This window comes from Coregonus lavaretus (genome assembly GCF_964263955.1).
Source record: "Coregonus lavaretus genome assembly, chromosome: 21".
Lineage (NCBI taxonomy): Eukaryota > Metazoa > Chordata > Actinopteri > Salmoniformes > Salmonidae > Coregonus > Coregonus lavaretus.
In genome coordinates this window covers 5,674,016-5,687,782 of record NC_140008.1, presented here as the reverse complement: position 1 = coordinate 5,687,782, position 13,767 = coordinate 5,674,016, and the positions used below count along the sequence as shown (strand labels likewise).

The window sequence follows — 13,767 nt, the reverse complement described above, 5'->3', positions numbered from 1 at the left end:
GATTTTTCACCTAGTCGGCTCGGGGGTTAGAACCAGCGACCTTTCGGTTACTGGCACAACGCTCTTACCCACTAAGCTACCTGCCGGAGGTGGAAACATTATGCTTTGGGTGTGTTTTTCTGCTAAGGGGACAGGACAACTTCACCGCATCAAAGGGATGATGGACAGGGCCATGTACCATCAAATCTTGGGTGAGAACCTCCTTCCCTCAAAATGGGTCGTGGATGGGTATTCCAGCATGACAATGACCCAAAACACACGGCCAAGGCAACAAAGGAGTGGCTCAAGAAGAACCACATTAAGGTCCTGGAGTGGCCTAGCCAGTCTCCAGACCTTAATCCCATAGAAAATCTGTGGAGGGAGCTGAAGGTTCGAGTTGCCAAACGTCAGCCTCGAAACCTTAATGACTTGGAGAAGATCTGTAAAGAGGAGTGGGACAAAATCCCTCCTGAGATGTGTGCAAACCTGGAGGCCAACTACAAGAAACGTCTGACCTCTGTGATTGCCAACAAGGGTTTTGCCACCAAGTACTAAGTCATGTTTTGCAGAGGGGTCAAATACTCATTAAATGCAAATCTCATTAAAATGCAAATCAATTTATAAAATTTTTGAAATGCGGTTTTCTGGAATATTTTTTGGTTATTCTGTCTCTCACTGTTCAAATAAACCTACCATTAAAATTATAGACTGATTAGTTCTTTGTCAGTTTGCAAACGTACAAAATCAGCAGGGGATCAAATACTTTTTTCCCTCACTGTAACATTACAGTATGATATTCTAATTAGGCAACCACTAACATTACAGTATGATATTCTAATTAGGCAACATCTAACATTACAGTATGATATCCTAATGAGGCAACCACTAAAATTACAGTATGATATTCTAATGAGGCAACCACTAACGTTACAGTATGATATTCTAATGATGTAACCACTAACATTACAGTATGATATTCTAATGAGGCAACCACTAAAATTACAGTATGATATTCTAATGAGGCAACCACTAACGTTACAGTATGATATTCTAATGATGTAACCACTAACATTACAGTATGATTTTCTAATGAGGCAACCACTAACATTACAGTATGATATTATAATGATGTAACCACTAACATTACAGTATGATTTTCTAATGAGGCAACCACTAACATTACAGTATGATATTCTAATGATGTAACCACTAACATTACAGTATGATTTTCTAATGAGGCAACCACTAACATTACAGTATAATATTCTAACGAGGCAAACACTAACATTACATTATGATATTCTAATGAGGCAACCAATAACATTACAGTATGATATTCTAATATTCTAATGAGCTAACCACTAACATTACAGTATGATTTTCTAATATTCTAATGAGGCAACCACTAACATTACATTATGATATTCTAATGCGGCAACCACTAACATTACAGTATGATTTTCTAATATTCTAACGAGGCAACCACTAACATTACATTATGATATTCTAATGAGGCAACCACTAACATTACAGTATGATATTTTAATATTCTAATGAGGCAACCACTAACATTACAGTATGATATTCTAATGAGGCAACCACTAACATTACATTATGATATTCTAATGAGGCAACCACAAACATTACAGTATGATATTCTAATATTCTAATGAGGCAACCACTAACATTACATTATGATATTCTAATGAGGCAACCAATAACATTACAGTATGATATTCTAATATTCTAATGAGGCAACCACTAACATTACAGTATGATTTTCTAATATTTTAATGAGTCAACCACTAACATTACATTATGATATTCTAATGCAGCAACCACTAACATTAGACTACACCAGCATGACTAGTATCTATGTGGACTCTACTACAGTTTAACCAGCTCAGCTATAGACTACACCAGCATGACTAGTATCTATGTGGACCCTACTACAGTTTAACCAGATAAGCTATAGACTACACCAGCATGACTAGTATCTATGTGGACCCTACTACAGTTTAACCAGCTCAGCTATAGACTACACCAGCATGACTAGTATCTATGTGGACCCTACTACAGTTTAACCAGATCAGCTATAGACTACACCAGCATGACTAGTATCTATGTGGACTCTACTACAGTTTAACCAGCTCAGCTATAGACTACACCAGCATGACTAGTATCTATGTGGACCCTACTACAGTTTAACCAGCTCAGCTATAGACTACACCAGAATGACTAGTATCTATGTGGACCCTACTACAGTTTAACCAGCTCAGCTATTGACTACACCAGCATGACTAGTATCTATGTGGACCCTACTACAGTTTAACCAGCTCAGCAGTTCTATCATAGAGCCAAAACCCAGGATAGAGGGGCTGAGTGAATGTGGTCTGGACTCTGTGGAGGAGGGTCATTGTGTCAGAGACACTGTAGAAGGACAGAGTACCTGCCTTGTGATCCAGGTCCACTCCTACTCTGGAGGACTGAGGGCCTGATATTTTAGTCCCAACATTATTGTGTCTGAAAAAATAACCACTACTAGAGCACACTAAACTCCAGGACTTGTCATTGTGTCCAAATGTATTACCTCTCCCTGTTCTGCTGATGTCTTTATATGAGACTGCTGTATAAACACGCACACCACTCCACGCCACCTCCCAGTAACAGCGTCCAGACAGACCCTCTCTACACAGAACCTGCAACTGGTTGGTGAATCTGTCTGGATGGTCAGGATATAGTTGGTATTGGCCTGTATTAGTCACCTTTCTGTTTCCTTCAGACAGAGAGAGGCGTGTGTGTGCTGTGTTTGGGTCCAGTGTGAGCTGACAGGAATCTGGGAGAAGAGCAGAGCAGAGACCAATGAGGGGAGTTAGAACAATAAGTTAAGTCAGATACTGTATCTACCCTGTCTTTGATTAGAGCACAGCAGAGATCAAATCAGAGAAATATGAGGAGTCAGATAGATACCCAGTCTTTGATTAGATCTACTATTGCTATATATTTCTAGAGGGATTGTTAGGAGTGTCAGTAAAAAGAGACTGTTAGTTACTTCAGAATAAAGAGACTCACATTGTAAGAACTGTTCTCTGGTCTTGGGCTCTGGAGGCAGTAAAACATCCACTATATTCACTACAGACACACAAACACATTCACAGAGAGAGGGAATGTTATCATCACACCATATTCCACATGTATATGACTAGTAGGGAACTTTCAATGGTCTAAGTTGATTTTCTTATTATTTTCAACACACCTGTAGTGGAGATCTTGGTCCATTCTCCTTTAAGGAAATCTTCTAGTTTCTCTCTCAGTTCAGACACAGTCTTACTCACATCTCCAAAGTACTGAAGAGGACGGACAACGATGCTGGGTAAGTCTGAAGATACACTGATACCGGAGAGAGACTGATAACTCTGGAGAGAGAGAGAGAGAGAGAGTGAGAGAGAGCGAGAGAGAGAGAACAGAATCAAATGATTGAGAGTTTCACATTGAGTTTTAGTTTCATATCACATGTAACAAGGCAGTTTAGTTACCTTGAGGAAATGGATGTGATCCTCTGTGTGTGAGAGCTGCTCCAGCTCAGTGCTTATCTTCCTCAGCTCAGCTATCTCCTGCTCCAGTTGCTCGAGGAGTCCTTCAGCTTGACTCACTTGAGCCTTCTCTTGGGCTCTGATCAGCTCCTTCACCTCAGAGCGCCTTCTCTCAATGGAGCGGATCAGCTCAGTAAAGATCTTATCACTGTCCTCCACTGCTGCCTGTGCAGAGCGCTGTTAAGAGAGAGAGAGAGACTGACTTGTCTTACTTTAATGAGCCATCCTCATTACACTAACACCCCCCTCCTAAAAACACATTGTGTGCCACCACAACCTCCACACAATCAGTGTGGATGTCGGATCCCCACCTCAAGCTGAACCTCCGCAAGACGGAGCTGCTCATCCTCCCGGGGAAAGACTGCCTGCAACATGATCTCGCCATCACGGTTGACAACTCAATTGTGTCCTCCTCCCAGAGTGCAAAGAACCTTGGCGTGACCCTGGACAACACCCAGTCATTCTATGCTAACATCAAAGCGGTGACCCGATCCTGCAGGTTCATGCTCTACAACATTTGCAGAGTACGACCCTACCTTACACAGAAAGCAGCACAGGTCCTAATCCAGGCACTTGTCATCTCCCGTCTGGATTACTGCAACTCGCTGTTGGCTGGGCTCCCTGCCTGTGCCATTAAACCCCTGCAAGTTATCCAGAATGCTGCAGCCCGTCTGGTGTTCAAACCTCCCAAGTTCTCTCATGTCACCCCGCTCCTCCGCACACTCCACAGGCTTCCAGTTGAAGCTTGCATCTACTACAAGACCATGGTGCTTGCCAACAGAGCTGTGAGGGGAACGGCACCTCCTTACCTTCAGGCTCTGATCAGACCCTACACCCAAACGAGGGCACTACGTTCATCCACCTCTGGTCTGATAGCCCCCCTACCTCTACGGAAGCACAGTTACCGCTCAGCCCAGTCAAAGCTATTCGCTGCTCTGGCACCCCAATGGTGGAACAAGCTCCCCCACGACGCCAGGACAGCGGAGTCACTGACCACCTTCCGGAGACACTTGAAACCCCACCTCTTTAAGGAATACCTGCAATAGTATAATAGTTATCCTTCTACCCCGCCTTTACTACCACTGTCTTTTGTCTAAACTAACACCTGACTTATTTCACCTGCTACCACTGACTTGTTTAAAGAAATGTACTTATTGTGATCGAGATGTAGTTGTCCCACTGGCTATCCTAAGTTGAATGCACCAATTTGTAAGTCGCTCAGGATAAGAGCGTCTGCTAAATGACTTAAATGTTAAATGTTAATGAAGAGCTGCTGATCCAGCCCCAAACCACCAGCCCTCCTCAACAGAGCACATGCTGGTTCCCTCCAGCCCACCTCCGTACGGTACAGTAGCCTCTGCACCGCTTTGAGTCAGAACGATGGAACTGTCCCTGGTGAATGTCCCTCCCTACCCAGACTGGCCTACTGAGCCATCCCCACACCTTGTCCATACATGAAGCCCCAGCGTACAACATTTGAACACAGGCCACAAAATTCTCCCCACAACCAAAACTACACATTGAACAGATATTCATGGTCCACCCTATCAAAGGCTTTCTCCTGATTATGAACAGATTGTCTGTGATTGAGCGTCCTGGTACACAGTTACCCGCCCATCTTATAGTCCACACAGAGCAATGCCACAGGCCTCCAGTTCTTTAAGTCGCTCAAATCCCCTTTTTTGGGCAGGAGAGTCAAAGCCTCCCGTCTACAGCTTAGCGAAATGTCAATTCTCTGTGACAGAGAGAGTTTGGAAAGGTCTGTGAGCAGAACCTGAGAACACCCAGGATCACAGAGTTCTGCCCTCTATAAATCAGAGTACAACTCCACAGCCTGCTGCCTCATCTCCCCACAACAGAAGTTACCCACCCATCAGGCTCCCTCATCTCCCCACAACAGAAGTTACCCACCCATCAGGTTCCCTCATCTCCTCCACAACAGAAGTTACCCACCCATCAGGCTCCCTCATCTCCCCCACAACAGATGTTACCCACGCACCAGGCTCCCTCATCTCCCCCACAACAGAAGTTACCCACCCATCAGGCTCCCTCATCTCCCCACAACAGAAGTTACCCACCCATCAGGCTCCCTCATCTCCCCACAACAGAAGTTGCCCACCCATCAGGCTCCCTCCTCTCCCCCACAACAGAAGTTACTCCCGCTTCTGCTGTCCCCACCTCTCCCAAAAGCCTTGGAAGCTTGAGCAAAAAGTGACATCTTGTAAGAGCTTTACATGGAATTTCCAATAGGACACCTGCCTGGGCCCTGGTGAAACAGAGACCTGAGCCCTGTACTAGGTGCAGACACATTTTGGAAAGCAAAGACAAGGTCATTGATTTTGGCTCTAACCACTAACAACCTACCCTTACACACCTCTTTTGTTACCCCTGCACTAAGATTTCTGCCATGGCTCAGCACCTGCGCCCCCTGTCCACCAGACCCCCAATACACTTCATTAATCACATCACTGTGTCTCTCTTGCAAAAAAAATCACGTTTAAATGTTTTTGGTTTACATATTCCCCCAGTCTCTGCCGAAAATCACCACAATCAGAAACCAGTAGAGAAGCCCATAAAGCCGCCATGCCAGAAAAAACCATCCATTTAAGCAGATTCTGAAGACATGCCCTTAAGAACCCATGACCCATTTTCTCAGCCTATACCGCTTCCTGGGTGAGAGGACACTAAACCCCTCATTCTTCAACACGTGTTGTACTGACCTTACAAACCTTCCAGGATCAATCAAATAAGACTCCAGCAGAACCTTCTTTTTCCCCTTTAGTCTCCATCAGGAACCTAGAAAGTTCTCTCACCGTATATACTGGGCCCTCAGCCTGACTGGCTGTCAGCTCTGGATCCAATGAGCCGTCTGAAAACGAGACCATCTTGTCCTCCGCTCCCGCAGACTCACCTCCCCCCTCTTCCTCCTCCTCCATTGGCATGGTACCGTCCTCCTCCTCCCCAGTCTTTGCCCCCCTGCACTTCCCCCATGATCAGTGCCTCTTCCCCAATGACAGGCAATATTTCTTGGGATGAGCCCAACAAGCCTTTGCCCACCGGAGTCTCTGTTACTACAGAAACATGCCTCTGCTCATGTAGCCCAGCTCCAACCCTCCCCACCACCGCTTTCTCCACGGCCTGCGCACCACCACTTGGCCATGCACTACTCTCCTCCTTCCTGGTACCACCACCACTTGGCCATGCACTACTCTCCTCCTTCCTGGTACCACCACCACTTGGCCCTGCTCTACTCTCCTCCTTCCTGGTACCACCACCACTTGACCCTGCTCTACTCTCCTCCTTCCTGGTACCACCACCACTTGACCCTGCTCTACTCTCCTCCTTCCTGGTACCACCACCACTTGACCCTGCTCTACTCTCCTCCTTCCTGGTACCACCACCACTTGACCCTGCTCTACTCTCCTCCTTCCTGGTACCACCACCACTTGACCCTGCTCTACTCTCCTCCTTCCTGGTACCACCACCACTTGACCCTGCTCTACTCTCCTCCCTCCTGGTACCACCACCACTCGACCCTGCTCTACTCTCCTCTCTCCTGGTACCACCACCACTTGACCCTGCTCTGCTCTCCTCCTTCCTGGTACCACCACCACTTGACCCTGCTCTACTCTCCTCCTTCCTGGTACCACCACCACTTGACCCTGCTCTACTCTCCTCCTTCCTGGTACGACCACCACTTGACCCTGCTCTACTCTCCTCCTTCCTGGTACCACCACCACTTGACCCTGCTCTACTCTCCTCCCAGCCTCTGCCACCTGAGTCCTAGTAGGCTGGACAACAGAACAAGTCAAAATTCACTGAAGGTTGTAAAACGGCCAAAGAACATTGGCTGAGCTGGAACACTAGCCTGAGGCCAAAGCAAATGAATTGAAGCGAACCATCACTGAGCCTCTTCTGACTGGAATGATCCTTAGAATTAAATTTTCCCTAAATGGCACCAAAAAATGTCTACCTTTTTATTTCACCACTACAATCTGTTCTTAGGACGAAACAGAAAAACATAAGTAATAAATAACAACTGGTGTAGAAAGTAAACATCCACACCTCGATGGTGCCAAGTGTGCTTATATCTGCATTACCAGGAAGTAGGAATTTTTTTAAACTTCTGACTATTTCTGGTCTAGCGATCGATGACAGCAGAGTACACTGCCCAACCCGATGTCATTAGAAAGAGGAGGTTATCCTGATTAAAATGGAGTCTGACTTGAAATATACCATTGTGAGATATTTTGTGAAATAAAGAGACATACCTATATATATATTTGATTCAAATGGTGTAGAACTTAAAACCATTAAAATAAATACATATATTTGAAATAATTGGTGAAATAAACAGACATGTCCCTATTTCCCCAAAACAATGGCAGTCTGAAAGTTCTAAGATCAGTCTTTTATTTAACCAGCTTGCCATTTATCTACGACCATTTGCCTTTTTGTGTTTAACATTTTGTGATTTGTAATCTAGCGGTTAAGAGCGTTGGGAAGTAACCGAAAGGTGGCTGGTTCGAATTCCCGAGCCGACTAGGTGAAAAATCTATGGATGTACCATTGTACATCGACATATTTAGGGACTTAACCCTAGTCTCTCTGGATAAGAGCATCAGCTAAATGACTCACATGTAAATGTAAACTAGGCCTCTGTGAAAGCGTGGCAATAACTTATTAACTTTTCATTATTAACAGACAGACTCCTCTGAAGGCAGGCAGGCAGCACATTCCTGAAAACTAACTGCTCAGCAAAGCAAAGGCTCTTTTGAGAGCTACCAGTTTTATATCGAAAGCTCATTTTCAGTGTCTGTATCCAGTGTCTGTGTTTATGTTAAGGGGGTGATAATGACAACCATCTATATATATATATATATATATATATATATATATATATATATATATATATATATATATATTGAATATATAATTAACTAAACGTATGGTGTTTTTGGTTAATGTCAGTTTCATTCTTTGTTATGCTATAAATTGTTATTTTATGGTTGTAAGTGATAAAATGAACTAGAACATCTTATATTTCGCAATTCCGAGTAATTACTACTTTAGTAAGTATATACACTTTATTCAGTACTACTGCAATTGCTTAATAATTCCAATAGATGGCAGCATAAGACCACGAATGACATTTCAGAAGCTTAGTTTAGTTCTCTCCCTGGATACTCACAGGAAAACTCCTGCGCAAGTGAGTTGCATGATGAGGTTAATTTTCTAACCGTGAGAGTTGCATGATGTAATTTATTGGCGGGCTGGAAGATGCACTCGTCTTTTCTATTCCGAGGCTGTTTACTCCAAATATGAAATATTAAGAAGGTTTTTATCATGCATGTTTACTAGGGTTGAGGTTAGCGCATCTGACTTGTGATTATTTGGCCGGTGTTCAATACCTGCTAGAGTTAATATTTTGTTGCTCTCCCAAAAGCAACACAGGCCTAATACGAGATATATAGCAAACTGTAAAGTAATGAGTGACAATTTTAGAAAATCATGGGACATAGTGTTTGGTTGCATGCTATTTTATGGTCAATCATATTGCTGCTTGTAGCCTATAACTGATGCTTCATGGTCTTATGCTGCAATCTATTGGAAATATTTAGCAATTATAAGTTAGTCATTCACGTAAAGACATTGGTGAGGAGGCTGAGAAATAAAGTGTATTTTTCTTATTAATTCTGGAGATCAGTCTCAAACCTGCCCCACCTATGACATGCCAATTGCTGGACTTTCACACTTGATAAACACTTGATAAACAAATGTGTTGTTTATCAAGTGTTCTGCCTTGCAATAATACCTGTAATAAAATGACTAATATAAAGCAAAAAGTTTATATATTTATATATATTTAAAAAATAGCAATAAATGCTATTTAGTACTATAATGGTATTTACTAACGTAAAACGGCGGGAATCACAAACACCAGCAGTCTTCAACCTTAATTGCTCCACTTCTACACTTAACGCTACCCCAGAAATCACTCCTTTCAATGGTGTCCTGTTCCTAAGAGCAAAGCAAGAAACAGATCTTGACCCAAGTTGCGTGACACGGAGCGCCCACTCCCTCTGGTCAGAAGAAACACAAACAAATATCACAAGTCCACTACAGGTTACCTTCACTGATTCAACTGCACCCAACTCCTTTCCCACCCACCCTGAAACCACAAATGAATCTGCCAAAAGGTATGGATCCACTTTCTCCAAAAATGTAACTCCTACTGCACCAAATTCTTCTTTATCATGTCCATTGATGCCAGGCTCTGGTTCTGAGCTCATCACCACACCTTCTACCTCACTTAACTCTCCCTCATTCATTTCCATTTCACCTCCTGAACTCGGTTTGACTCACTCTGTTTGCACTTGAATTATAACATTTGAAATGTCTCCATTACTTTGAAACGTTTGTGAGTGTAACGTTTACTGTTAATTTCTGATCATTGATATTATTTATTTAACCTGCTTTGGTAATGTAACATGTTTCCCATGTCAATAAAGCCCATTTAATTGAATTGAGAGAGAGTGAGAGAGAGAGAGCACTGTTAATGTATAGCGGACATGAGTCACTCATGGTTACTCATGGTTATGTGATGAGGTAGCCCCACTTGTGACTTTAAGACAGCCTGTTCCCAACAGTGGGGCCAATGGGATTGGATAGGGGCATCTCTCTCTCTCTGACTTGAAGAGAGAAGTGAAATGGTGTGTCTCCTCTGGTCAACAATACTCACCTTGAGAGACTCCACAGCCTGTTGGAGCTCCTTCAGCTCCTTCTTTCTCTCCTGGAATCTCTGCTGGACCTTCTGCTGACTCATCCCCAGCTGCCTCTGTGGAGAATCACTCTTCAATGAGCTATCAAGCTTTATTTGTCCAGTAGATCAATAGTATAGTAATGTGACATAGGGCCCATAGAAGTTAGGGATTAAAATGTTGTGGAACTGTCTGTTTGAAATTATTTTATCATGTTGCGATGTGAAGGATTATAGTTTTTATGGTAGGCGTGCATGTATCAAGGGGTTGAGGCTGAACTTTGGACTCATAAAAGGTCATTCAGAATGATAATGTTGTTTGACTTTAGAAAATTGTGATACATTTGGAGCAAACCCAATATACTCAAGGTTTGTGTTCATATTTGTTCTGCTGAGGATTGATTTCATTTGAATGATCTCATATTCAAACAGCCTTAGTTCCTACTGTATCTTTAATTCTTTGTTTATCAGACAGTCACCAACAAGTAGTTCTGGTCTTACCTGTTTCTCAGTCCTCTCTGCTGCAGCTGACACTGTATCATGGCCTTTATGTTCATCCATTGTACACAGATAACAGATACACTGCTGATCGGTACGACAGAAAACCTCCAGTAGTTTGTCATGATCAGAGCAGATCTTCTCCTGTAGTTGTGCGGTGGCTTTGACCAGCTTGTGCTTCTTCAAAGCAGGAGATTCATAGTGAGAATGGAGGTGAGTCTCACAGTAAGAGGCCAGACACACCAGACAGGACATAAGGGCTTTCTGCTTTCTGGTCCCAGTGCAGAAATCACACGCCACATCTCCAGGTCCAGCATAGCACAGAGCAGGAGGGGGAGCAGCCTGGAGTCCTGTCTTCTTCAGTTTCTCCACCACTTCAGCCAACACAGTGCTCCTGTTCAGAACAGGCCTTGGGGTAAAGGTCTGTCTGCACTGTGGACAGCTGTAGACACCTTTCAGATCATCCTGATCCCAGCTTTCTTTAATACAGCCCATACAGTAGCTGTGTCCACAGGCAGTAGTCACCGGATCCTTCAGTAGATCCAGACAGATGGAGCAACAGAACAGTTCCTGATTCTCTGCCATTTTGGTGCTCTCTCCCATAGGTTAAGCAATGGCAGTGTCAAAGATTACTTTCTGTTCAGTGTCAAAGATGACTTTGTGTTTCATGGAACTACACCAGAGGACAGGGAGGGGCTTCCTACTTGACTGTGTACTCTGTTTGTAGAGGGGGTGTGTTTTCTTTGATAAGGAAGTGTGACAGAGTGTTGGGTAGTAGCCAGAGATGTTCAGTATTTCTCTTACATCTATTTGAAATACGTATTTTAATGACTTCTGAGTATTTAGTCATTTGAATCACACTGGGCTGAACTAAACTTTTCAAAATACTAAATACTTTTCTATACCATTTTTTTTATTGTGATTCACATTTTGCATTAATTGAAAGTCACTCTGGATAATAGTGTCTGCTAAATGATTACAATGTAAATGTAAATGCAAAAAATTAACATTTGCAATCACTGAAAAACTCAATTTAAAGGGATTCTTCGGGATTTAGGCAATTAAGCCCTTTATCTATTTCCCCAGAGTCAGATGAGCTCATGGATACCATTTTAATGTCTCTGCATCCTGTATGAAGGAAGTTTGCAGTAGTTTTGGGAGCCAATGCCAACTAGCGTTAGCGCAATGACTGGAAGTCTATGCATGCTAGCAGTTACTATAGACTTCATAGCACTAATGCTAGTTAGAAACTTCCTTCAAACTGTAGAGACAAATAAATGGTTCCATGCATTCATTGATTTTTAGAACATTTTCAGTTCATTGTTTGTATTCAGTGGAGAGTCCAAATACATTATTTTTCAGATGTTGGGGGTAAAACTGGCAAATCTATAATGTTTATTTATGCTCCATAAAGTTGTCCTAGAATCTGTTGTTACCCTGACCTCTCCCACAGATTCCATCAGGTTACTACATTCAGACCATGACCTCTAACCTGCACCTGAACAGCTTCCTCCTGCCCATCGGTGCCATGAACGTCATCCTACCTCTGCTGCTGCTGGCCCCTCTCATGGAGTGTGTCACCTCCTGCTACCTGTCCATGGAGAAAACACCCTTCTCCCCCGCCAGAGTCATCAGTAAGCACACACACACACACAAACACACACAGAGAAAGACACACACACACACACACACACACACACACACACACACACACACACAGACACACACACACACACACACCCTACTGGTGTACCTGCCCCCTACTGGTGTATTAGAGACAGACAAGAGACGTTTGAACCAAATGAATGCTTCTTTCTCTTCCCAGTCTTCCTCTCTTCTCTGTTCCAGGCTCTGTGATCTCCTTCCACCTGACACCCAGTCATATCAGAGGCATCTCCCTGCACTTCCTCCCTCTGTGGATATACTGCTACGTAGATGACTGGAAATAGATGATTCATTGTGTCAATCAATTCAATAACAGAGCAATTCCAATGTCATGATGATGAGTTTTATTTTGAAAGATCACATTGATTCAGAATAAAGAATTGTTTGTATTCATACATGTACATGGGTGATTTAACTATTCTCATCTGATCATAAATGGATCAACAATGATCCCAGTTTCTGATTTGACTGGTTTGCCAGTACTACAGTTTACATCAAGAGAAAAAGAGACCCATTTCCAGAGGATTGCAACAGCCAAGAGGTGATCAGGTAGACAGTAAAAGTCTGAAGCCTGAGTGTCAGTCTGTATGTGCCATCATGCCATCTGTTAAGCAAGACCACTAACAGATCTGGGACCAGGCTTTTATTTTTATTTTTACAATAACTTTAAAAAAGGGGAATTGAACCAGATCATAGGCCGACTGGAAGACTGTTAATAACCCAGAAGCTCTGCATCAACATGTTTGAAATGGTTGAAATCATCTGTACCTACTGGTAATTATTGAGATATGATTTTGTACCAATCCCAAACCCAGGATAGAGGGGCTGAGTGAATGTGGTCTAGACTCTGTGGAGGAGGGTCATTGTGTCAGAGACACTGTAGAAGGACAGAGTTCCTGCCCTGTGGTCCAGGTCCACTCCTACTCTGGAGGACCAGGGGACAGATATTTCTGTTTTATTAGCATTGGGCCAAACCCTACAATGGGGGGGATAGCACTCCAAAGTCCAGGACTGACTGTTACCTAGAAATGTAGACTCTGGGACCTTTCCTTTCCTGATGATCCCTCTATATGACACTGCTATTTCAACCCATCCACCGCTCCACTCTACCTCCCAGTAGCAGACTCCAGACAGGCCCTCTCTACACAGCACCTGTCTCCAGTAGTCAGAATAGGGCTGAGCTTTATCAGTGGCTGTCACCTTCCAGTTTCCGTCAGACAGGCTGAGTTCTGGATGAGCTGTATTCAGATCCAATGTCAGCTGGAGGACGTC

General features: G+C 43.4%; 1 protein-coding gene across 1 annotated transcript; it reads right to left on the bottom strand.

The window, feature by feature from the left end:
* Window positions 1-1,867: 1,867 nt before the first annotated feature.
* LOC311149190 (tripartite motif-containing protein 16-like) lies at window positions 1,868-11,425 on the bottom strand. Its single transcript, XM_084186274.1, has 6 exons — window positions 10,834-11,425; window positions 10,315-10,410; window positions 3,516-3,749; window positions 3,236-3,395; window positions 3,052-3,111; window positions 1,868-2,815 (listed from the first exon to the last, which is right to left on the bottom strand). Exons 1-6 carry the CDS (start codon window positions 11,413-11,415, stop codon window positions 2,301-2,303), a joined length of 1,647 nt encoding a protein of 548 aa, XP_084042400.1. The 5' UTR covers window positions 11,416-11,425; the 3' UTR covers window positions 1,868-2,300.
* Window positions 11,426-13,767: the final 2,342 nt, after the last annotated feature.